Source organism: Hippocampus zosterae, chromosome 13 (genome assembly GCF_025434085.1).
Source record: "Hippocampus zosterae strain Florida chromosome 13, ASM2543408v3, whole genome shotgun sequence".
Classification (NCBI taxonomy): domain Eukaryota; kingdom Metazoa; phylum Chordata; class Actinopteri; order Syngnathiformes; family Syngnathidae; genus Hippocampus; species Hippocampus zosterae.
In genome coordinates this window covers 3,558,286-3,581,237 of record NC_067463.1, presented here as the reverse complement: position 1 = coordinate 3,581,237, position 22,952 = coordinate 3,558,286, and the positions used below count along the sequence as shown (strand labels likewise).

The following is a 22,952-nucleotide window of genomic DNA, read 5'->3' as shown; positions in this document are numbered from 1 at the left end:
AAACTTCCCCTACGGAGGTACCATGAACTGCACGTGGCTTGCCCGGGAGCGAGGCGACGATCGGGTCACGGTGTCGGTCAAGTGCGAGGACCCCGTGGCGAATTTATCTTGCTTCAAATAAAAAGTTTTTCATAACCACTTTTCTTTTTGTGTGTGTGTTTTCCTTAAAATGTGTATACGTTATAAACAAAACAGAAATTATTTAGTATTCGTCAAACATTTTACATCACTTACGACCTAAACAAAAATCACCATCAAGATTGACATTAAAATACAGTAGTGCTATAGGCACAAGTGTTCAATAAAGCGACCGTTTTTATTTCCTAACTGTATTTCTGAAATTATTTTAGGCCACGTTAACATTAAACATTTAAATAGCCCTTAACTGTAGGAAAATAACGAACTGTACTTAAATTATGATTCAATTAAAATGTATTGCACATCAATTAAATAAGAATGTTTGTACTTTTTATGAACATAACTGAACTGTTAACCAAATGGAATGTACTGGATTAAAAAAAAAAAAAGGAAACCACAAGCTCAATGCTTCTTCTTCTACCACTAGAGGGAGCCCATGTACCACCACGTGATCCATTTTTTTCATTAGCCAATAGGGAAAAAGTGATCTCGCCCTCGTGAAATCTGCCTAACAGTGAGCGAAAATGGTGACTAAGGTGATTCAGTTCGTTATGCTGCTGAAGTGAATCACAAGTTATTCATTTTTATAATTGACTTTACTAAATTTCGTCAGGTTTTTATATTTCCTAGAATATTTTAATGAAAGCCTGGTAAACATGCTGACAAGCCAGGACATGTTGGGATAATTTGATGGACGCCATGATTACAAAACGCGTCTGTTTGGAATACCAAGTGTGGGTGTACTCTGCCAGATTTGGAGGGCCCTAATCTTAATCCTGGCGGGGTACAAAAGGCACACATGAGCAAACAAGCATTCACAAAAACATTCATGGTTAATCTAGTCTCCCTGGTGCATGTCGATCATGTCGATCCGCAAAAGTGGTGTCTGGGGATGATTTTTTTCCTCAAACTTTCCACTCGGGGCTCTGAAGGAATTTTGAGGAGGGTGATAATTGGAACCGCGAATATAAATACCGTTCACTCGGCTTGACACGGTTCGAAAAATTCAATCTTTTCAGGCACACTGAAGCCCAGAAAAGACAAATCACTCATGCTCGGCCGAGCCCAATGATTGGGGAACTGCTTCTAGTTACTCATGAGTCATCGAGGACATGCTTCTTCATGTATCAGAAGCGAAAGCATTGCAATAGTGAGCCTCAGCACAGTCAGCTCGTGGTCAGCACTTCTGCCTCAAAGTTCAGAGGTTCTGGGTTGGACCCTTGAGGTACTCCAGCTTGCTAACAAATTCCCAAAACATGCACGTTTGGCTTATTAAACACTAGATTTTCCATGGGTATGAATGTGAGTGTGAATGTTGAGGGCATATTTGCCTGGTGATTGGCTGGCGACCAGTTCAGGGTGTACCCTGTTATTCTTGCATCCCAAAAGGCATCCCAGCAGGGGTGTGGAGACTTTTTATATCCACTGTACCCTGCTTCTCGACTGATGTTCGAACAATATAAGAGTTTGGTCAGTAGGCCAGTCTGTGTAACACACAGTCCACCTCTGCGTTTATGCGTTCACAGCTGAATAGTGTAATGTGTAGTTCAGCTGTCCGAAATGTGAACAATTCTACAGGGCCAGTCGGCAGACGGGTTGCTGATGTGTGCAAAACAAGGAGGTCTTTGAACACAGCGCATGATTGGAAGCGGCTTGAGAGGTTAAAAAAAAATAAAAGCAAAACAGCACACGGCGCCTGAATGAAAATGAGAACTCTTCATTTTATTCGCCTTCCAATTTTGACGATCACTCACTCACTATAGTGATGCTCAGTTGTGATTGCCGATGTCATGTGACAAGTGCCCCCACCTGAAACAAAATTTATCAGTCAATAAATTCGACATGTCCAATCAACATTTCAAAAATTGTTTGACTTTCACAATCATTTCTTGTATCACAAAGGCTACATTCAGTAAATTCCAATTGATGGATTCGTTTTTACCCGATTGATAGATGAATTGATAGTTTTTCAACATTCCAAATGATTTTTTAAATCTCCTTTATCAATATAGTTTATATTTAACAAAGACCCGTGATTTTATTGTGAAATTTCTGTTACATAAATAAAAAGAAAATGTTTTTTAAAAAATACAAATTTTTCAAATCAGCATAATTTTTCAGTTCCAAAAATATTTTATCAACAAGTATTGAAATAAAACATTTTGTGATTGTCATTTAAAATAAATACTTTAAAAAAAAGAAACAAAAATGATTTGCTAAATTTCTGTAAAAATTAATTAAATCAGCTTCCGATCCAAATCCGAACAAACTGGGTCCATTCATGGAGCCCCAAAAAGTGGAGTTGTTTTCACTTTGACAGAGCCGATTGTGTCGTCAGCACGACTTTACCCCCCGCCCCCTCCCGCTTTCTTGCAGCATGACTCACTCGTCTGCGTCAGTCCTTAAACCATCCAATGAAGTACTTGCAGATGCCGTGGAAGCTCTTCCAGCAGTAATCCGTGGCTATGCGGGATGCCTTGGACTCGGGCAGCTCCGTCGGGGACCTCGCGGTGGTCTTGGCTGGCTTGGGGGTGGTCTTCCTGGCGGGGGCTGGGACGGCTTTGCCCGCTTGGGTCTTGGCGGGGGTCTGAGGCTTCTGCAGTTTCTGAGTGGCAGCGGGCTTGACTGCTCTGGGCCAGGCGGACAAGAAGCTCATCTGGACCTCGTCGGGATGGTTTTTGCACATGGGCGGCCGGTAGAGTTTGGCGCCCTGGCAGGCGTGGCTCAGTTTGCGCAACTCCCACATGATCTGCGTGAAGTAGTGGCGCGGGTTGAGGCTGTAGGCGCGGCACAGGTTGGGCTTGCCCTGGAAGTCGCAGTAATAAGCGCGGCCCCGGGCGGCGCCTGGCGGCGCGGTGCCCTTGCAAGAGACGCGCAGCCGGGTGTGGTCGGAGGCCTCCGACACCACCATGGTGCAGGCGTCCTTGCTCTTGGTGCTGAAGCGGATGGGCTCGTCCCAGATGCCGTGCTGCTGCTGCTGCCGCTGGCTGCCGCTGTTGTGGGTTTGAGCGTGGCACGCGCACGCCCACGCCGCTACCATGAGAACGACAGCTGAGGCCCTCATACTGGGAAGCGACGTTTTGAGGACGAGTACGGAAAGAGTGTGCTCGAAGGCCAGAAAGAGTCTGAGGGCGGCTTTATAAGGTCGAGGAGTACAACGACGCCTTTCTTCAGGTGAATATGCGGCTCAGCCTACGCCGCACATGCGATGCAGGGGAAGGCGGGCAATATATACAGTGTGTGTGTGTGTGTATATATATATACACACACACACACACACACATATATATTCCCAATATATAACAGACAAACAATTCTCTCATAAAAAATGAGAGAATTAAAAAAGGGTTGTTTGTACATGATGAATGGTGGGGAAAAAAATCTAAACAAAAATCAGAAATCTTCAAAATTATTGAAATAAAAGAGAAATCCGCCACCCTGTGTGTGCCTGCGAAACTGCAAGGGTCGACTGTAGTTTTAAGATGTAAGATCACTCATCACCACTTCCAGAAATTCCAGAAATGTTGACGACGAGCTGACATTGGGTCTTGGACTGCCCTACAGAATATGTACGACCACATGAGAAGGCCTCTTAATTGTTGTTGTTGGTTTTTTTTGGCAGATTTAGAATGCTATGCAAATATAGCGCCTCAATGATAGAAACATTTATAAAGTTAATTTTGGTTCAGCAGTTTTTGTTCTGTCCTTGAATGGTCATTTTTATTCAAGAGAGTCCTCCATTTTGCATACCGTACAAATATGTATCATAAGACATGCGTACAAAATTATTTTCTTCTAAAATGCCCAACTCGATCTGTGCAATCTTTCAACGATATTTCAGCCTACTTCTCTCTTGTAAAAGTCCTCCTTTGTTCTGGCTCAATTCATACTTGATCAAAAACATCCGAAAGCAGCAATGTAGGGCCGTGAGGCGTACAAAGATGCCATTCTTTGCCTCAACACACACCACCACCTCCTCCTCCTCACACTACACGCAAGCGCGGAAACACATGCGCACGTGCACACTTACACACACACACACACGCTCACACACCTGGAGTGTGTCATGTCGACTCAGGGAAAGGGGTGAAGGGCGAGTGACTTTAAACGATGCCGAACCCATAAGGCACGAGGAAAACCTCTTCACGGCACATTACATAATCCCACATAGGGCCTTCTTTCACTATTGATGCAGAAATATACGGCATCTATTTGTATGTGTGTATGCATGCGCGCGGTATATATTCCTATTAAGAGAGTGAAAGATGACCTATGCAAATAAGAAGCACATCTTTTATGATTTTGAGGTGCCAGAATAAACTTCAGGAGTCTGTGAAAGCATTGAAAGGGTTCTTAATGTTTACCTACAGGGAGGCAAAGATCCTGTCAGGAATTAGCGAGCGCTTTGTAGGATAAATATTAATCAGTCATTTCTCATCCACATCTCCTGATAACTGTCCCAGCTGCCTTCGAGCAGTAGGCGAGGTTGGATAAATATTTGTATATACTTTGTAAATATTTTATATGGGAGCGTATCCCAGCCGTCATCGGGCAGTAGGCGGGGGACACCCTGAACTGGTTCCCAGCAAGTCGCAGTGCACACAGGGATGAATCACCATCCACGCTCACACCTAGGGAGGATTTTGAATGTTCAATCAGCCTGCCATTGAAGTTTTCGGAATGTGGGAGGAAACTGGAGTACCCGGAGAAAACCCACACAGGCACGGGGAGAACATGTAAACTCACACAGGGAATTGAACCCACGACCTCTGCACTGTGAGGTCGACGCGCTAACCACTGGACCACGGGCTGTCCAAAAGGATGAAATATTGTATAAAATTATACAACCCTCCGCACCCCCAAAATCTATTCAACATTACGTAACGGTCTGATTTTTTATCATATTAAGTTTATGACCTAAATATAGAATTTGCTTTTTTTTCTGTCATGCCACACACTCCATGACTCCATGGTTATTATTTTTTTATTCTATTTTTTTAAAATAAAGATATTTTGAAAAATAAGCAGTAATCGGGACAAAAACAATATCCACTGGCATATATTCTTTATCCTCTACAAAAAATGTGAGAGCAACTTATTGAGTAACAATAAAAAAAGTGCACTCTTCGTTGGTATTGCTGTGTTAAAGAGCACTGCCTCCTGGTGGCCAAGATGCACACCAGACAGAGCGGCGCACTGAATTGAATTGCAGCATTCAATTCTTACTGTACATTCTTGTTATCACTCCTTGTTTTTATGAAGAGCATCGTTGCTGCGTGCTGTTTTCCCTCATCAAAAACTCAAAAACATTTAGATTTTTAGGCTTTCCAAAAGCAGCTGAGAGTTGAGGGTTGAGGATAACAGAGGACGTCTTTCAAGTAAGTGTTAAGTGGGCTGCAAAGGGGAGAACAGCAAAGCAGAACAGCGGCGGCAATGTTTAGTCTGCCGCCTGCCTGATTGCCTGGACACCCGATCGCCTTTCAAGAAGTTCATCAATCAAGAGGGGGAGGGAAAGGAGCACAGTGGGTGGCGACGGGGGAATTTTGAAGAAAAACTGGTCAAGGTGGGGGAAAATATGCCTACAGTTAGGCGATCTAGTCATATAACGTGATTAATATTACAACTTTTTTTCTTGCACACAGTTAAGAACCAAACGCAACTCAAGACATTCGTAGCCGGCGGAAAAATTATGTTCAAATACAGATCGTTCTGTCCCGACATTTTTCTCAATTTCATGAATGTAGGTTAAATCACGCCAAGTCAAATCTATAGAAGTCACAATCGTCTCATGAGTAGACTTCAAAACTTGCTCTGTGTATGCGTCTAAAAGCTGTCAATGTCAACACCCCAAAACGTATGAGTGATTGGGTTGTGTGTGCTTTGGCAGAGTGGCTAATATTATTCAACTGGGAAATGTTTTCGCCTTTTCATACATGTGACTGACTGAGAGCTTCTGTTAGCCACCATGTAGACAAAGCTGACACTTGTGAGGTTTTTTTTTAATAGTTTTGAGCCCCCCCCCCCACTCTCCAAACACACACACACACACACACACAGCATTGTTAGTTTTTTTTTTAACTATTTCTTATTAGCTTAACACGATGTTGGAACCAATGGATAAAGAGAGCTCACAAGCTGACATAAAGAAAGTTTCCTCTTCCTGTTAGCTTAGCATGACCATAGTATCATTCCTCCATCCCACGCCACCCTCCACTTCTGTTTGTCTTTGCATTAGCTTGGAAACATTGGGGAAAATAGGATCACAAGCTGACTTTGTAATTTATTTTACTATTTCCTGTTAGGTTAGCTTAGCTTGAGCTTGGAGTTTGGCAAAATCAGCTCACGTGCTGATTTTATGCTAGCTTAGCATTAACTTGGAAACGTCAGGAAAAGGAACTCAAAAGCTAATTACAGTGGACCACTAAGAGTATAAAATGACAAAATATTACGATTAAAAACAAAATGTGAAACTATGATGCTTCCCAAAAATCAAGCATCTCGTATTGAATTGTCAAATCACCCCCTTTAAAAAAATAAATAAATATAATATTTGTGATCTTTTGAAGTGATTAGGTAAGCTTTCATCCATACCTACGATGCATTACACCGAGTCATTAATTAAGAAGAAACCAACCATTTAATATTCCTCAAACCTCTCTCGTAACCCCTTGAGCGCAAACCATGCTAGTAGCTACGCTCTCACAAGGAAGGACAAGGCTAGTTCTACAAAAAAAAAACTAAACATAAGTTAGAAAAAGAAACATAAACAAATGTACACATTGTGTCCATGTGACTGACAGTAAGGATACAGACGGAATTTGCTATGTGTGAAAGATAGGTGAGTTAAAACTCGGGTAGTTTTGAAAAAGTACATGACAATTGCCTGGAAAGTTCAGAGTTCCTGTTTGTTAACCTTAGTTCCTCACCCCCACCCTGTTGGTTTTGGGATCATCCAAAGATTTTTAGAGAAAATCCAGAATTAGGTTATCTTGGGAAAATGAAGGGCGACGTCGAGAATCACCAACAGTCAATAAAATGGCTTTGTTGTTTGCTTTCCCTTTTTTTCTTGAGTCAGGATGACATAAAACAAGCACTTACGAGAACCGGCGCTTCAGTTCCAGTTTTCTTGTCCACTGTGAAAAAAAAAAAAATTTTAAACATCTTAATTAATTAATACATGTTCGCGTCTTTGTTTAGTCATACTTAAAGCGTTTCAGAAGGGCAAAGAGCATAATTGTTAATATAATAGGGCTACAGAAGTGCTGTTGGCGTCCCCCACCAAAGTTGAGTGTCCTCTGCACTTCTTGTCACATCTGAGATGAAAGCGATGGACGCTTGATCAAAAGGATAAGACTGTGATCCTGATGACTGGCGGCTGGTGGCCGCTCCGAGCGATATGTTCAAAGGCCCAAATGGTACTGTAAGAAGATTGACCTTTTACCTCGTTATGGGGGAGACAACCTCCATTTTGAATCAGCAGTCGGCGCAGATCGGGGGAGCCGAGGCTCGAGGGAATCGGAACAGGGTGTCGCTATAGGGGGAGCTACTGCACAGGCAAACGCGCGCGCGCGCGCGCGCACACACACACACACACACACACACACACACACACACACACAAGGGAACTTGAGCTAATGAGAACTTGAGTGGGCTAGCTCCGATTTTATTTTTTTTTTAAATTAACTTTGTGTTTGCAATAGTGGGAGCGCATTGAATGTATTATAGCAAAGAACATGACTTCCCCTTTGTAACATGTTTTCCATTGATGGGAAGACTGAGGCGTCGACTTTCAGGGGGGTGTTGATTTGTATTGTAACAAAAATTGGGGTCACGGCGGCTATTAAAGGGACTCGATCGGGAAATACAGTAATAAAAAAAATATGGACAATAATAATACGACACACAAATATACCTTCACCACGTGCATGCGATCAATGGCACGGCCCAGTTTCCAAAGGTATCGGTCATCATGTTTACCGTTATTACCCATAATGCAAAAGAAGAGCCCGGTGGCAAAATGTCCAGAGTGAAGAAGATCATCGGAAAGCATCAAGAGAAGGATTCATCCAAGAGAGGAGATGACTTTTGAGAATGAAGATGATAGTGATGATGATGATGATGAAGGTAAAGATCCAAAGTCATAGCGAGGATGAAACGTGACAACGAAAGAAGTGTCAAAGGGCAACGAGCCAAGGGTAAAGGGAGCTGGGGGGAAATCATGAGTGTGAAAAATGACACAAATTAACGGTGATTAAAAAATGGGAAGAAGAGGAAATAAATTGATCAATACAATCTCTTGATTGTGCGTAATGTATACTGAATTGTGTTGTGTGAACTCACTCTTCGAAGACGTCCTCCGTGTCCATCCTTCGGTAAAATTTGGCCAGTTTGATGGAGATGATGATACTGGGGAGCAGGAGGATGCTGCACAGTCCCAGTCCAAACCAGAACGTGTTCTAGAAAAAACAAAAAATGAGCCCTTCTTATTCACCGTGTAAAAACCGCTTGCATTGGCCCGGGAATCCAGAATGACAGTGGGCATTTCTCGATGTGCGTGTGCAACCAGATGTTAGGCATGCTACACTTGGCTATGATTGGATTTGGTGACGCAGCGTTGACGTTACTTTCTCGCAAGACTTCAAAGAATAAACATCTGGAGTTGAGGCTAACAGTTTGAGGACCCAATTGGAAAAGGAAGTTGCATTGGCCGGGAATCAAACTCGGTCCTCCCGCATGGCAGGCGAGAATTCTAACACTGAACCACCAATGCTTAGATGCTCATGCTCCTTACGACTGGACATACCAGATTGAGAAGATCTCATTTAAAGCAAGATGCAGACAGATGATACTACTGGGTCTGGTGAAGCAGAATTGGCACAACATTTTACATGAGACATAGTATATTTTAAGTGGACAAAAAGGACAGCAAAACATCTGAGGGTAGGGGGGGTCTGATGGACTTCACATTTTTGAGGACTTAAGTGAAACGCATTGGCCAGTAATCAAACCCAGGCCTCCCGCGTGGCAGGCGAGATTTCTACCACTGAACCACCAATCCTTGGGAGTGCAGTAACGGTGTTGCAAATATGCACATTAAATAAAATTAAAGTTGCCGGTTTCGGGAGCGTAAGTGGGGGTTGCAAGCTGCAGACGGACACTATTGTGTTCGGCTAAGCAGTATCGAATATCTAATCAGATTTTCAGACAAACATTGGATATTTTAAATGAATAAAAAGGACAGCAAACCATCTGGGGGGAAGACTGATGGTTTCCACGTGTTTGAGGACCCGTTTGGAAAAGTAAGTTGCATTGGCCGGGAATCGAACCCAGGGCTCCCGCGTGGCAGGCGAGAATTCTACCACTGAACCACCAATGCTTGAAAACCAAGAGTCCAGTCTCTTTACATACAGGAACAAATCTGGCACGCTGCCTTACCACTGAATCGGCAATGAAGCTGCACGCAACGATCTCCATGCTGTCCACAATGTTGCTGATGGGTTTACATTGAGCCACTTCCGCAGTCAGCTGCAGCCACCAAACACATGATAGTCCTGAATATTATTGCATTATTGTACATCTGACACGATTTTGTAGAAGCGGAGACAACACTCACAGAGTTGTGAACCCAGTCTGTGTACTGTTTGAAGTATCCCACCAAGCTTTGGACATAGTTTCTGGTTTCCTGGAGACACACAACAAAAGCGAACTATATACTGTGTGTATATGTTTCTGTTTCTTTAAAGAAGAGCGATTTTTTTGTTTGTTTGTTTCCTTAAAGAACAACATTCATCCCTTCACAAAAAGGGTTAAAACCACACTACCGATTATGTTTTTGTTGTTGTTTTTTTGGTACCTGTTTCACCACATGTGAGGCGTTGTTACTGATGAGGTACTCTGAGGCATCAATGGCGCTCAGGATGTTGGTCACCTTCACCTAAACAACATTTAAAAGCGTAAAAAGCAATTTAAAAATGCAGTCCAAAAAAGGCAATAGACCGTAAAATAGCTTACACGCTAAAAACGATTCAAAAGAGATCAATTAACACTGTATAAATAATAATTGTAATACAAATGATGAAATGTATGCCAAAGTACAATTTCAATAAGCATGGGAATCAAATATGAATGCAAAAAAATAGTCATACAAAAATATAAACTTAAACATGTAGCAATGAACCTAAGTAAATTATAACATAGGCGACATGAAAAGAAAACCTAAAGTATTGCAAAAAAATTTAAAAATCAACAAACAATGAAACAATTGTGTAAAATATGTACATATATTTATGTGAAAAAACAAATGAAAACATGAAAAAATAATTTTGAGTCATCAAGACAACAGTAAAAAAAAGTTTTTTGTTTTTTTTTGCAGTGTCTCACCGGCAGGTCTTTGGAGGTTTTCTGCAGCTGCTTTATGCTTTGACTCAAGGTGCTCTGCACAATGACACAAAAACCCTTGTTACGCTCATGTAAAGTGTACTTGTTGAATTTTCATGAACAAGTCCGGGGCACAGCGCCACGTCACCACAGCACGACGACATTAAAAACACAACAACCACTGTCACCGCGCTTACCCTGGCACGGACATATTTCTGTCACAGTGAATAAAAGGAGAGAAAAATGTGAGGAGTTGCTTGCGTAGAGCAATAATAAAATGCGTGTGGTGCACGTGCGGATGTTGCATGGAATGTACCATGGCTTGTTCCATGGGGATCACCACTTCTCGGTGGATCTGTCGGACACTGCTGGCGTGACCTTTTAGCGCGTTCTCCAGAGCGCCACGTGGCTGCAAACACACACACACACACACACACGCACGCACACACACACACAGAAATAAAGATATAGTAGAGGAAAGTAAAACGCGGGAGTCGAAGTAACGCTTGCCAGATGTTTGGAGGAAGTGAGCAAAAGAAAAGTAAGTTGCATTGGCCGGGAATCGAACCCGGGCCTCCCGCGTGGCAGGCGAGAATTCTACCACTGAACCACCAATGCTTAACCATTAGAGGTATTCGAAGGTCTTATCAACTTACAAGCTGGTCAGCTTGCGCCTCCAGATCAGTGGCGAAGGTCAGAAGGTCCACAAGGGTGGTTCCCTTATTCACCTTGAAAACATAACAACATGTAAAGTTTGTACCTTTACGTCAGCGGTCTTTGTGTTATATTTTCGATTTCTGACTGGGAGTAGGGCGGAACCTCTCAAGTCAACGTTGTCCATCTATTTGCTCATCTAGTCCGACGAAATGACTGGCTGGCTGGCTGACTTATTAACTAATTCACTGATTAATAAATCAACTGACTCGTTAGGTAAAAAACCAATTCCCTCCCTGAGTGACGAACTCTCTACCAAACAGACCACCTGGTTGACCGGCGAATTAGCTAAAAAGGAACATGGCTGCCCTCTGTTGGCGATGGTGCCTCATTACAGCTTGAAATTATGTTCTCTTGAATCACAATTTCCACCCCAAAACAAGAAAACAATCATTCAGCCCTATTAATCACTGAGCTAAGTTTTGGTCTAACCGACTAAGTCACTGACTCACTCAGGACGAATCGACATGTGACCGCCAATGTAGCAGTCAATCACTAACGCCACTGTCCCCAGTATTAATGTCAAGCCACCTCAGCCAGGTAGGCTTCGTAGTCGATGATTCCGATGCCCGCGTTGGCAAAGTTGATGAGGTTGTCTCTGCCCTCCTGTTCCAGCAGCGTAATGTCCTGTATGTCCACCTGCACGTTCTCAAGCACTTTGGCCAGGTCTTTGTTGTACTAATGACACACACGCATAGCACACAATTAATATGGTCCGACACTCATCACGAGCGAGTCGCATTTCGGCCGGACACTTGCCACTGTCCTGTTGAGGAAGGAGTTGATGTTGAACATGGTTTCCAGCTGAAGAGCGTGATACAGCCCGTTGTTGTCGTAGCACTCTCTACATAAATACCAAAACGACAACAACAAAAGACAGCATCGGTTAGCCCATGAAAAATGTCAACGGCAAGCTACGGTAAATGATCACGGTTCCTTTACCTGTACATGCTCCCCAACGTTAAGTCAATGTTTGGGTTCTGAAAGAGCATTCCAGGAAGGAAGTTCTTCTTGGCCGGATGGACCAGGAAAGGTGTATCTATGATCTGAGGGCACATACAGGTATAATCACAGTGAAACCATTTATTTTAGCGTCCCGCGAACCCTTGCTACTCGCGGGAGAAAAAGGTCCGGGTTGGCCTCTGCAGAGAGAAAATCCGCGTCCAAGTGACGCCTATTGTAAATGAAGGATTTTTTTCTTAGGCCATCTTTTGGGGGGAAACATGTCAGCTGTCATTTTAACGCAGGGTGCAACGGAATGGAAGAGACACAATCACATAGAAAAGTAACGAGCAACAGGGGAAAACAAAATAGGAGTCTGTCGAGATGCCTTTTACAAGCGCCCCTGTTTTCGCAGATGAACACCATAAATGTCGACTCGCCTCAGGGTACACATCGGCCAAGGCACAAATGTAGCGGCTCCACACGGCAAAATTAGAACCCGACGAAGCTTTTTGAAATCAAGGAAACTAGAATGGCTCAGTTGCCTTGATTCAAATGACGCTGATGAAAGTCTGACTTACGATCAGTCAGTTGTCAGAATCATCCTTAAAATAAATAAATAAATAAATACCCCGTATGTACATTAGGTTCCGATGAACGAATGAATGTCAATGTGCTCAAGCAGTAAACAGCATTTAACGCCCATACTTGGAACAGCTGCCGGCTGGCCAGCGGCTCGCACAGAATTTTCTCCACGTTGCCCCCGACGACGAACAGCGTAGTAACGATGGCCATCAGCACCCAGGCGAAGATAAAGGAGAAACCCACACCGCTGTCATACACCCAAAGAAACAAGACAAAACATCATAATTCATGCATGGCCTCAGATTTTAGAGGGGAGCACGAAAACATGTACATGCAAATCACAAGTTAGTCGTGGTTCGCATCTGAGTGTGAAGCTGTCGGGATGAGAATTAGCAACTCTAAATCTGAGACCATGGTCACCAGTCAGAAAAGTTGCGGGCTCTCGACAGGCTGGAGCAATCTCGTTTTAACGTCATGTAAAAGGCCTTGTCGGAGTATTTTCAGAGTGATAAGAGCAGTAGACCAACCACTGTGAAATATATCTTTGCTACTTCCTGGTCGGCCGCTAAGCAATCACAATATGGGCAAATGTGCGCCAGAGCGCCGTTGTACCTTCGCCATGCGCCTCGGTGAATACCAAAAAAAAAAAAAGTGCAGTGTGAAAAGGCCATCAATTTGTCACTCGGTCTACGCGCGAAGACACATTTTCAGAGTGTAAACAGATCCTGTGTGGAGTCACTTCAGTGATGCAAACCACCAAGATCCATTTGTTTAAAAAAAACAGTGTGGAGGACTGTAAATCCGACTCCAGTCGTGTAATTCAAATACCAGACCTGCAATGTCAATTTATTTTTTGGGGTACATACGCCATCAGCAGGTTCCCGCCCGTGTTGGACAAACAGCCGCGGCTGGTTGGCGTGGCTTGCTTGTCATAGCCGCACGTGCCGCAAAGCAAGCCCAATATGTTGAAGGACAGGATGAGCACCACCATGCACAGCACCGCCACGCAGCCGATCCACCTGCAGAAAAGGTTTGAATTCACCATGGGGGGTGGCAAACGATTCTTTCTTAATATTATTTAATATTCATGTTAAAAGCAAACCTGTAGAAGTCGATTTGGTCAATCTGTGCGTAGTAGGACTCAATGTTCTTTTGCCCTTGGTTGAGGAAGATGGTGAAGTTGGCCAGCGACGCCTCCACTGGAAACATTTTGGCGAAGCCGTTGATCTCTGAGCCGATTTTATCCAGCATCCCTTTCACTCCTGAACACATAAAAACGCCACATCACACACACACACACACACACACACACACACACACACACACACACACACACACACACACACACACACACACGCGATTCATACGCCAAACAGCAACAATGATCGCTTGATTCAAGAAGAAGTTTAAGGAGGAGCACTCACGAGGTAATGCTGCAGTTTAGTCGTCCGCAAGAAAGGAAATGAAGATAGGAGAAGACAACGGGGTGTAAAAGAGAGTGCTAATTATGAATAGTTGTACAGTACAGCGAACCCCAACGAAATTTTATGGGTGGCGAATTTTGAGATGTGCAGAATCAGCGTAGTACCACTTTCTACCACAACACGTACAGCAGCACTGAGATGCACTGAATGCAATGAGACAGAAGCAAGGAAGACGAAATGAGTCGGCAAAGCTGTGAGTAATGTTGGATGTTAATTCTGTATGTTTTCCTGCTCCGTGTGTATTAAAGTAGCAGTTATTCAATGTGCATCAAGTGTGTGTGTGTTTGCTCCAACTTTTTGGGAAAAATGTTTTTACATGGTCTCTCCTTATGAATAATTTTCACCCATTGTCAGATTTGAAACGCATCCTCAGTAACAATCCGGGGTTCACCGTACGCACAGACAGGAGCAGTTTGTATACCTCCTATAATATTTTTGGTTTGCTCTTTGACCAGCCTCGGCGTGTCATTGAAGGACGTGTAGCCCTAAATGCAGAGGGAAGAGGGGGGAAAAAAAAGGCGGGGTGAGAAACTAAAAATGAGGAATAAACCTGCTCTTGGACAACTAAATTATCTTTCAGATCAGTTGGACTCAAAGTCCGACTCAAAATTTCCAATTGAAAAATCATTGTTTGGATCACAGATGAGAACAAGTCGAAAACACGAAAACAAGTTACATTACTACTCTTGTTTATGAAAAAGAACAAAAAATTTGATTCATTGAAAACTTGAAATTGTCATCCATTTATACAGTACATGAACCCATATACAGTATGTAGTTTCCCCATCTAAAAGGTACAGCGGTCTTTGATGCTTAGGAAAAACGCGCTTCAGATAATAGACGGATGTTAGGCTCATTGACAACCAGAACGTGAGCGCTGGGTCGGCTACGTTCAAATCATGATAGCAGTTTGAAAACGGCAAACTCCCCTTTTAATTCTCGTATCTATCTTTCAAAAATAAACTGCTTTTAATGTCGCGTTATGAATTGTCTTTGATGTTTATGAAAAAAAAAAGTGCCTGTTAACAGCGGACCTTCTGTATAATGTTACTGAGGTCCGTCTTCAGGACCGTGTTGACATTCTCCAAAGCAAAGTCGACATCCGCGAGCTGCAAAGGAAGACAATAAAAGAGTTGATCCATCGAGCTCGCCCTCATTTATTTTGAATCGTGGCTCCGGGGTCACCTTTGAGAAGTCGGCGTTGACGCCCAGCTGGAAAAGCGTGGCACGGATGGCGTTGCAGCTCGGCGACACGGCGCCGTTGGTGCAGGCCGGGTCCGACAAGGTGTTGGACAGTGACGCTCTCTCTGTGGACAGACTGTCTTTGAGCGCGTCTGTGCCTTCTTGGAGGATTTGTAGCGACGAGCTGACGCTCTCCAGCGCCTCCTTTGTCTCACGCATGGCTGCAAGCCAACATGTTTTGCTCAGAAATACATTTCGAGACCCCAAAATTAAGAAGAAATAGACTTTTTTTTTTTAAACCACAAGGAGCATAAATATGACATGAAGACTAAACACAGAACAACCACGCAAGAACCGCTCCACTGACACGTCTAGTCACAAACACAAATCCAGGATATTTTCTCGTTACCTTTGATTGCATTCTCAACTTTAACTTTAGAAGAAAAGAACATGTGAGATGAAAAAAAAAGAGGACAATCGTTTTTTTTAACACAATGTGCTCATTTATGCGACGTACGTCATACTGTATACCCCTTTTTCGGGTACACGCTTGAGCTACAAAATTAAGCAGGGGTTCTCAAACGCCATCTTTCAGATGAAACCAGCGTTTCAAAGAAGGCTAACGGACGTACTTCCTGCCATGCGCAAGGCCGTGTCCAGGGACGGAACCACTTCCTTCTCCAGCTGACTGTGAATCCTCCCCCCCAGTAAAGGTCCAATATCTATCAAGATAAGACAATGAAGGCAACGTTTCCGACGGAATCCATGAAATTTACAATACACCCACTTACTGTCGAGTTCAGACAGGACTTTATTTTTGACTGTCGTGTACTGGGCGGTCATGTATTCGATTTGCTGCAAGAAAGTGCAAAAAAAAAAAAAAGTGAATTTGAGGCTTTTTGTACCACCTGAATAAATGAATAAGTGAGGGGGAAGATTGCTTACCGCGGGTGTGTTGTTGGCGAACGTCTTCAAGTCTCTGATGTTGGTGTTAATGAACCGCCGAGTGCTCTTGATGTGCGAGCTCAGGTTGTGGTTTGCTGCGTAGGCCACGAGTACCCCCAGACTAACACATACAGTACACAGAACATTTAATTCGCTTTTGAATGTAAATACCCAAAAAAATGACAAAAAGAACCGGGAGTTCAAGGGAAGCAATGGCTCCAACACAGGTTGTTGTTTTTTTAAAATCAGGGGTGCCCATTAGGTAGATCCTGATCTAAGACAGGTCCTAAGTAGATCCGAGGAATGTCGAGGAGAAAAAAAAAACACACTACCATTTGTGTGTCTTTGTACATGTTAATAATATATTTTTTTATGTTACTGTACACTGCATCCTAATCATCTTATCAGTCTCATTTTCACCCAAAAAATATTTAAAAATAAAATAAAGCAGGTAAATTTACGGTGGCGCGTGATGACATCACCGGAAGTTGTTAGCTCTCAGCAGTCTGCAATTGCAGCTTGTGATTAGAACTGTTGCGCTCTATCTTTTATCGTCATTATTCTCATTCAGAGTTTGCTTTGTGTCCAATTCACCGAGGGCACGGGCAAAGAATAGGAATCTAGGAGGGCCCAGGGAAGCACTTTGAAACGTTACGTGTGAGCTACGATAGTTAACATGCTGCAAAAGTGTGTCGCATGCCTCAATTTCAGGCTGTTTCTCATCAGGGCGTGAGTGTGCGTGTGTGTGTGTGTGTGTGTGTGTGTGTGTGTGTGTGTGTGTGTGTGTGTGTGTGTGTGCGGTAAGGGTAGATCCCGGGAGGTTAGTTGATCGAAAAGTAGATCTTCGATCCAAAAAGTTTGAGCACCCCTGATCTAAATCATCTAAAATAAATGTAAGAAGAATTTGAACTTTAACAGGTGATGGGGCAGTTATAATCGAGCCCCATGAAGTCTCCCTCGCAACAAGCATCGAAACAGCCATGATGGTGGTACAGTAATTCTGTCGAGCAAACCGATGGCAGGAAGTTAGAATTGCGGCCTACAAATTCTGCTTAAGCTCCCAAAGCTCTTGTAAGAGAGCCCAGTGACAATTCTACCCGGCAACAACAAGTCTGAGTAGTTCCGACTGCGCCAAATGAACTCAACCTAGGAACAAGTAAAGACAGTTATAATTTAGCCCAATGAGTTCTCACGACCAGCAAATGGTTGGACAGTTATGACTGAGTCCTGAAAATTCTGCCGAGCAACAAGTGTCTGGCCATTCATAATCATGGCATATGATCTCCAGTGGTTATAACCAAGCCTTATGGATTCTGTCTTGTAACATTCGAGTGGGAAGTTATCATCAAGTCAACAAATTCATTCTAGGATCTATAATCGAACATTACGAGAAACGCCTTTCAACAGGTGGCGGTGCAATTAAGATTGAGTCCTTGATTGATTGGCCAAATGGGTAGTTTTAATCGCAGCCTATGAATTCTGATCAGCAAGTAATGGGGCAATTATTAATTGAGCCCTATTATTCCTACAAGGTAACACAAAGCTAGCACTGGTAAATGAGTCCTTGCTTAGCAAAACCCGGAAGAGCAGTGAGAATCAAGCCTTATGGATTCGACCGAACAATAAGTAAAGAGGCAGATATAATCGAGCCCAGTCAAATCTGCCAAGCAAGTAGTGGTGGCGCAGTTACAACCGAACTCTAACAAGCAACAAGCAGTTATTAAAACAGCCTGATGAATTCTGTCTAGCCACACGTAGCGGGGCAGTTGGAATTGCGCCCAATGAATTCTGCCTAGCGACAAGCTAAGCCAAGCCAATGACGAGGAAAAATATCCACCCACCCCCCAAAAAAATTGTATGTGTATATATTTTTTTGTATCTGTGGTTTGTTGCTAGGTTAGCAAGATGAAATAGTTTGGGGGTCCTCACATGATGGTGATGGTGGTGGCGATGAGCGTGGTGGTGAAGAAGCCTCGTCGGCAATCTGCGTTTTTCCTTTGTCTCTGGTGCATCTCTCCGCCGCAATTCTCGCAGCAACGACAAACACAGAAGCACATGCCCAAGACGGGGACCAGGACCACGAACAAAACGCCGACGGTCGCGCACACCAGGAACCCCAGCTCATAGTAGGCCCCCTGTCCAATGGGCGAAGATACAACACCTGTCAGTCACCCTTGTCAATCAATCCTGTTGATTCTACTGAAGTTGAACGTCGTCAGGGGCATACCTCAAGCAGGAGGACGACGTTGTCTGGCTGCATCAAGTGTATGAAAAGGAGACGTCGGGGAAAAAATGGTAATATCAATCGTTACAATTTTGACTTGATGTTTCAAAGTTGTAAAAAATGAAACAGAGCACAAACCTTTCTCCATTCTTCAAATTTGAGTCCTCCCATATTTTGCTGAATGACTTTAATGATCAGATCTGAAAAAAGAAAAAGAATTATTTGAGTGATTTTTGAATTGGGGTCACACTTGAATTCTGCCCAGCAAAATATGAAATTGTCATACTTGACAACAATTATTGCTAAGTGAAAAAAAATGCAAGTTTAATCATCTGCCAACCATTTTTAATTTCAGCTGATAAGTTTTCTTTACTAATAGTCTATATGCAGTAAATATTTAACGGAAGCAGGAAGAGTTCTTCAGCTCGGGGTCACACTCTTCAAATGAAGAAAAGCACGATAGCTTGGACAGATTGATGAATGTTAGACAATCACTGGGAGACATTTTCTTTCCAAAAGGGAACAACAGTGTGATTCCAGTCCAGCTGTCAACTTGTTTATGTAGGTCAGCAAGTGTTAAGCTTACCTGTGTCGTGACTCAACCCCTGGCCCCTCCACTGTTAGTCAGCGGGCAAACACGCACACACACTTCCATACACTCACCGGTCACTTCATTAAGTACACTTTGACATCCACGCAAAAATTGGGCCGTGACAATGATAAGGATCCTCATCCTACACATATCGTCTTCCATTCCCTCCCCTGATGCTACGTTGAATCCGGAGCAGAATCACTAGGAACAGATTCGTTCCTGAAGCTGTGGACGCTGGATTCTTTTTTTTCGATTCTCTTCCCTTGAGAGTCAAGTCTTTTCCAGGTTTTTGGCAAGTAAGTCGCCAACTCCTAAAAAATGGCATCCTGTTTTGAAAGATATGGTGTCAATAGGAGAAAGCGATATTTGGGCCAAGTAAGAAGATTTTAGTGAATCTGGTGAGGACATGTGATGGGCGAGGGCGGGGGATGGGTCATGTCCCATCGACACCACCTGTTTTTTTTTTCCACAGCTTCTTAGTTAGCATTAGCTGCAGAGGGCAGCTAAGCTTAGACAGCTTAGTTCAGTGACCCAGTAGGAAGGGAGGATACTGCAAACGAAAGGAGTGACGGGAAGGCGAGAGGGGATAAACAAGTGTCGCAATTTCACAGAAGAAAAATTCAACAAAAGTTCAAACTTGAAATTCTGTTCAATAATTCAGAAAAAAATCCTTCACAGGTCCGTCTGCCTTCCTTGCTCCTGCTGAAGTATGTCATTTAAAAAAAAAAAGGTTGCAAACCACTCCCCCACACACGTCTCCGGCCGATTCCAGTCATGGAGTCCAACAGACAAAACAAGAATGGCCCATTTTCTGTACGGCAAGTGTTTGTGTCTTCAAGTTCGTAAAAACTGTAAAAACTAATGATAACTATAGAAAAAAGGTGTTCTGTTTTCGTCTTTGTCCATTAATTTCATACATGAGCTTTGGCGTTGACAAAGTATTTTAAATCTATTTATTTCAGTATTATGGTTAGGCCATCCTGAAAGTCAAATAGTCATTTTGGAATTATAGTTGATTTTATTTTATTCTGTCTTGCGCTCATCAAATACTGAAACAAAAAAAAAAAAAACTAAAGCTAACACAAAAACTAAACTACAAGTAAAGCATTCTCGAACAAATTAAAAGCTCTAAAAACAAATAAAGAAAGAATGGATACAAAATAGAAACAAACTATAATGAATAATTCCAAAGCACTAAATGCATGCACCAGACCAACACTGGGGATCTGCCCAAAAATTCCACAGGTGTGGACCACCTCAGGGCAGAAAGTTCGTGGCCGTGGCAGCATATGGTCCCGCTGGATTAAAGTTTTACGTGGTGATGCAGGTGACTTAGGAAAGCCTCCCATAATCGCTGATCTGTTAATTGATTAGCCAGCTCCGCTGGTCAAACCAAAAATGGCAGCTATTTAAAGGCTTCCAATCCTATTTCACTGCGACAACACACCAACGTGACCACTCATGTACACAGTGACTGATAACAGGAGACAGCTTTGAACGTGGCGTGACTAAAACTTCATCTACGAGGATTCCACCCGGTGACCCGTTGTTGACTTCACGCCGTTCATGAGTATTGAACCGTTACTCGCAATAATCCAGTCATAACATTCATTTATGGGATTAACATCACAACAGCAGGAACTCACTCAGCAGCCTTCCCCCCAGTCAGCATGAAATTGGGTGGACATGTCTATCATAACAAGACCCACGAAAAAGTCTCATGCCAAAAAATTTAAGCAGGTAGTCAGAAATTTTGGCGCACAAAACAGTCTCAAGGACCTATGCCCGAAGCTGACCAGCACATAAGACATTTTAACTGACCAGCAAGTAAGGCATTTTGGTTTGAAATAGTCTGAAGTAGCTCGATGTTATGAATAGAGTGGCCCCCAACATCAAGTGTGACACAAAACTTGGATGGAAATGTCTCTCATAATTGGATGCACACACAAAACAAAACAAAAAAGCCTCAAAGATCCATGGGCTGAATTGAACTGGAAGTCGGCCATTTTGATCTGTAGCAATATCATAAAAAAATACCCCCCCCCCCCAACACTAGTTTCAAAAACCATCAAGAAGTCTGACATTTTTTTAATGCTGTGCCGCATTCATTTCCGAGCTTGTTGAGAATCGAAAGAGAACACATTAAAGCACTCAAGAATGCTGGGCGGTCTCTTTATCAAGACAGGCGGCCGACTGCATTCATGAAGCATCACATATGCGCGAGCGAAAGGTATATGAACAGTAACATATGGTATTCTCAATCTGGCAACTGCACTCATGAAGATATTTTAACCTGGTGTTCCAATAAAATGGACCTAACGACCAGGATGTCATGCACATTATCTACAGTGTGTAAATAGCATCGGTGTGTAAATAGCGAATGCTCATCGATGGCACACATTTGGACTTTGTTGTTTAGCTAGCGGCACATGCCACCTGGACTGTGTGTGTGAGGGGAGTGAGAATTTTTGTATGTCACGATCTAACAACCACTTCAAGTGTAAATTATTTTTAAAAAATATATAAAAAAGAACCTTGGTGCAACCCCAAAAACTGTAGTCACATTTGATGACATATTAAAAATCCTGAGATCCACTTTGGCCCTCGACCTCCACTGAACAAGCTTGCATATGAGCAGGAAAAAGGGAATATGGATATTCTTGAAATGTGCGAAATATTTCTTAAGTTATGTTCACTAAGATGAACATTTTGAATTTGCAAACAAAATAACGGGGGAATATTTGGTTGAATATGGCGAATTCACTTTGTTTTCGGTGGAAAATGTGGAATTTGGGGAAAATCTATATTGAAATTTTGAAAACATGAATTTCCGGAGGCAATTTGAGGGCATGCCAATTGGGAATGATTTGAATTGGTGAAGAAATGTGGAAGTCGCTAAATACCGGAAACATAATAATAAAGGATTTTATGAGTCCGAATAACTTCTAATAATCTGACCTTTAGGGAAGGAGTTAGGTTGGACAATGTAGAGAAAAGCGTGGACCATGTGGAAGAGTATCCCGATGGTCCCGGGCTCGTAGTACGCGTGGGTGTCGTACACCGCCGCCGGGACGAAGCCAAAATCCAGCGGCTCCACCGGCGGAGGCGAGCGCTGCTGGTGGGGGTCCGCTCTCGGGTCACCCTGCCTCGGCTGCTGATACTGGCCGCTCGCGGCCGTGGCGGTGGCGGCCTCCCACCACCAGAGCAGCAGGACGATCCACCGTGTCCAGAACATGGCTGCGGAAGCGGGAAAAAAGACAAATTCCAGGAGGGTGGGGGGCGAAAGACAAAAATTTCATCCGGGGGGGTTCGACACCCGCTCCAGTCCAAACTCCGGAAGACCTCACACCTGAGCAACGTACAACCACACAATCAAGCAGTGATTTTCTCTACACTCTCGTTATCTCCAGTCGTCTCCGTCCGGACTTTCTACGCGCATTTTTCCCGGGGGTCCTTCGCTCCTTCGACGCGTTGGAGTGAAAAGAGGACGTGTAGACGGTCGCCTGTCACTCATCCGCCCGCCCGCTGAGCTCTAAATCCCGTTTGACACCGGCCAGAGGACGTCCTCAAAATAACGCAGACAATAATGGCTGTGTAAAATTAAAAATAAAACGGAAATGAAATGAACACGTCTTAAAGATATTGAGGCTTACTTTAAAATACTGTTATGGAATAATTTGATGAGCACAAGGTAGAGAAACCGATCGAATGTTTGGGGAAAGTTCATATATTTTTTGCCGGTCCCTTGAGTTACACGGTTTTAAACCAT

The 22,952-nt window shown here is 43.3% G+C and overlaps 2 protein-coding genes and 2 non-coding genes across 16 annotated transcripts; all 4 read right to left on the bottom strand.

Moving 5' to 3' along the window:
• Window positions 1-1,839: 1,839 nt before the first annotated feature.
• LOC127613931 (fibroblast growth factor-binding protein 2-like) lies at window positions 1,840-6,142 on the bottom strand. Its single transcript, XM_052085243.1, has 2 exons — window positions 2,525-6,142; window positions 1,840-1,947 (listed from the first exon to the last, which is right to left on the bottom strand). The coding sequence occupies exon 1, from the start codon at window positions 3,200-3,202 to the stop codon at window positions 2,534-2,536; it is 669 nt and encodes a 222-aa protein (XP_051941203.1). The 5' UTR covers window positions 3,203-6,142; the 3' UTR covers window positions 1,840-1,947; window positions 2,525-2,533.
• Window positions 3,047-22,712, bottom strand: prom1b (prominin 1 b). 13 transcript variants are annotated; one of them, XM_052085240.1, is made up of 28 exons: window positions 22,142-22,711; window positions 18,730-18,791; window positions 18,595-18,621; window positions 18,297-18,502; window positions 16,368-16,488; window positions 16,214-16,277; window positions 16,055-16,144; window positions 15,832-15,855; window positions 15,426-15,643; window positions 15,275-15,349; window positions 14,662-14,725; window positions 14,181-14,189; window positions 13,859-14,018; window positions 13,623-13,775; window positions 12,880-13,003; window positions 12,172-12,275; window positions 11,989-12,073; window positions 11,761-11,907; window positions 11,172-11,243; window positions 10,832-10,924; window positions 10,713-10,730; window positions 10,519-10,572; window positions 9,992-10,072; window positions 9,752-9,820; window positions 9,574-9,663; window positions 8,479-8,594; window positions 7,237-7,271; window positions 3,047-3,171 (listed from the first exon to the last, which is right to left on the bottom strand). In XM_052085240.1, the coding sequence occupies exons 1-27, from the start codon at window positions 22,416-22,418 to the stop codon at window positions 7,250-7,252; spliced, it is 2,625 nt and encodes an 874-aa protein (XP_051941200.1). In that variant the 5' UTR covers window positions 22,419-22,711; the 3' UTR covers window positions 3,047-3,171; window positions 7,237-7,249. The 13 variants fall into 13 exon arrangements, with proteins under 13 accessions (XP_051941200.1, XP_051941188.1, XP_051941189.1 ...); XM_052085228.1 differs by lacking the exon at window positions 3,047-3,171 and adding an exon at window positions 7,580-7,684 and having other exon boundaries at window positions 6,757-7,271; window positions 22,142-22,712; XM_052085229.1 differs by lacking the exon at window positions 3,047-3,171 and adding an exon at window positions 7,580-7,681 and having other exon boundaries at window positions 6,757-7,271; window positions 22,142-22,712.
• trnag-gcc (transfer RNA glycine (anticodon GCC)) lies at window positions 9,444-9,514 on the bottom strand. The gene has a single exon. It is a non-coding gene; the product is annotated as a tRNA-Gly (tRNA).
• trnag-gcc (transfer RNA glycine (anticodon GCC)) lies at window positions 11,063-11,133 on the bottom strand. The gene has a single exon. It is a non-coding gene; the product is annotated as a tRNA-Gly (tRNA).
• Window positions 22,713-22,952: the final 240 nt, after the last annotated feature.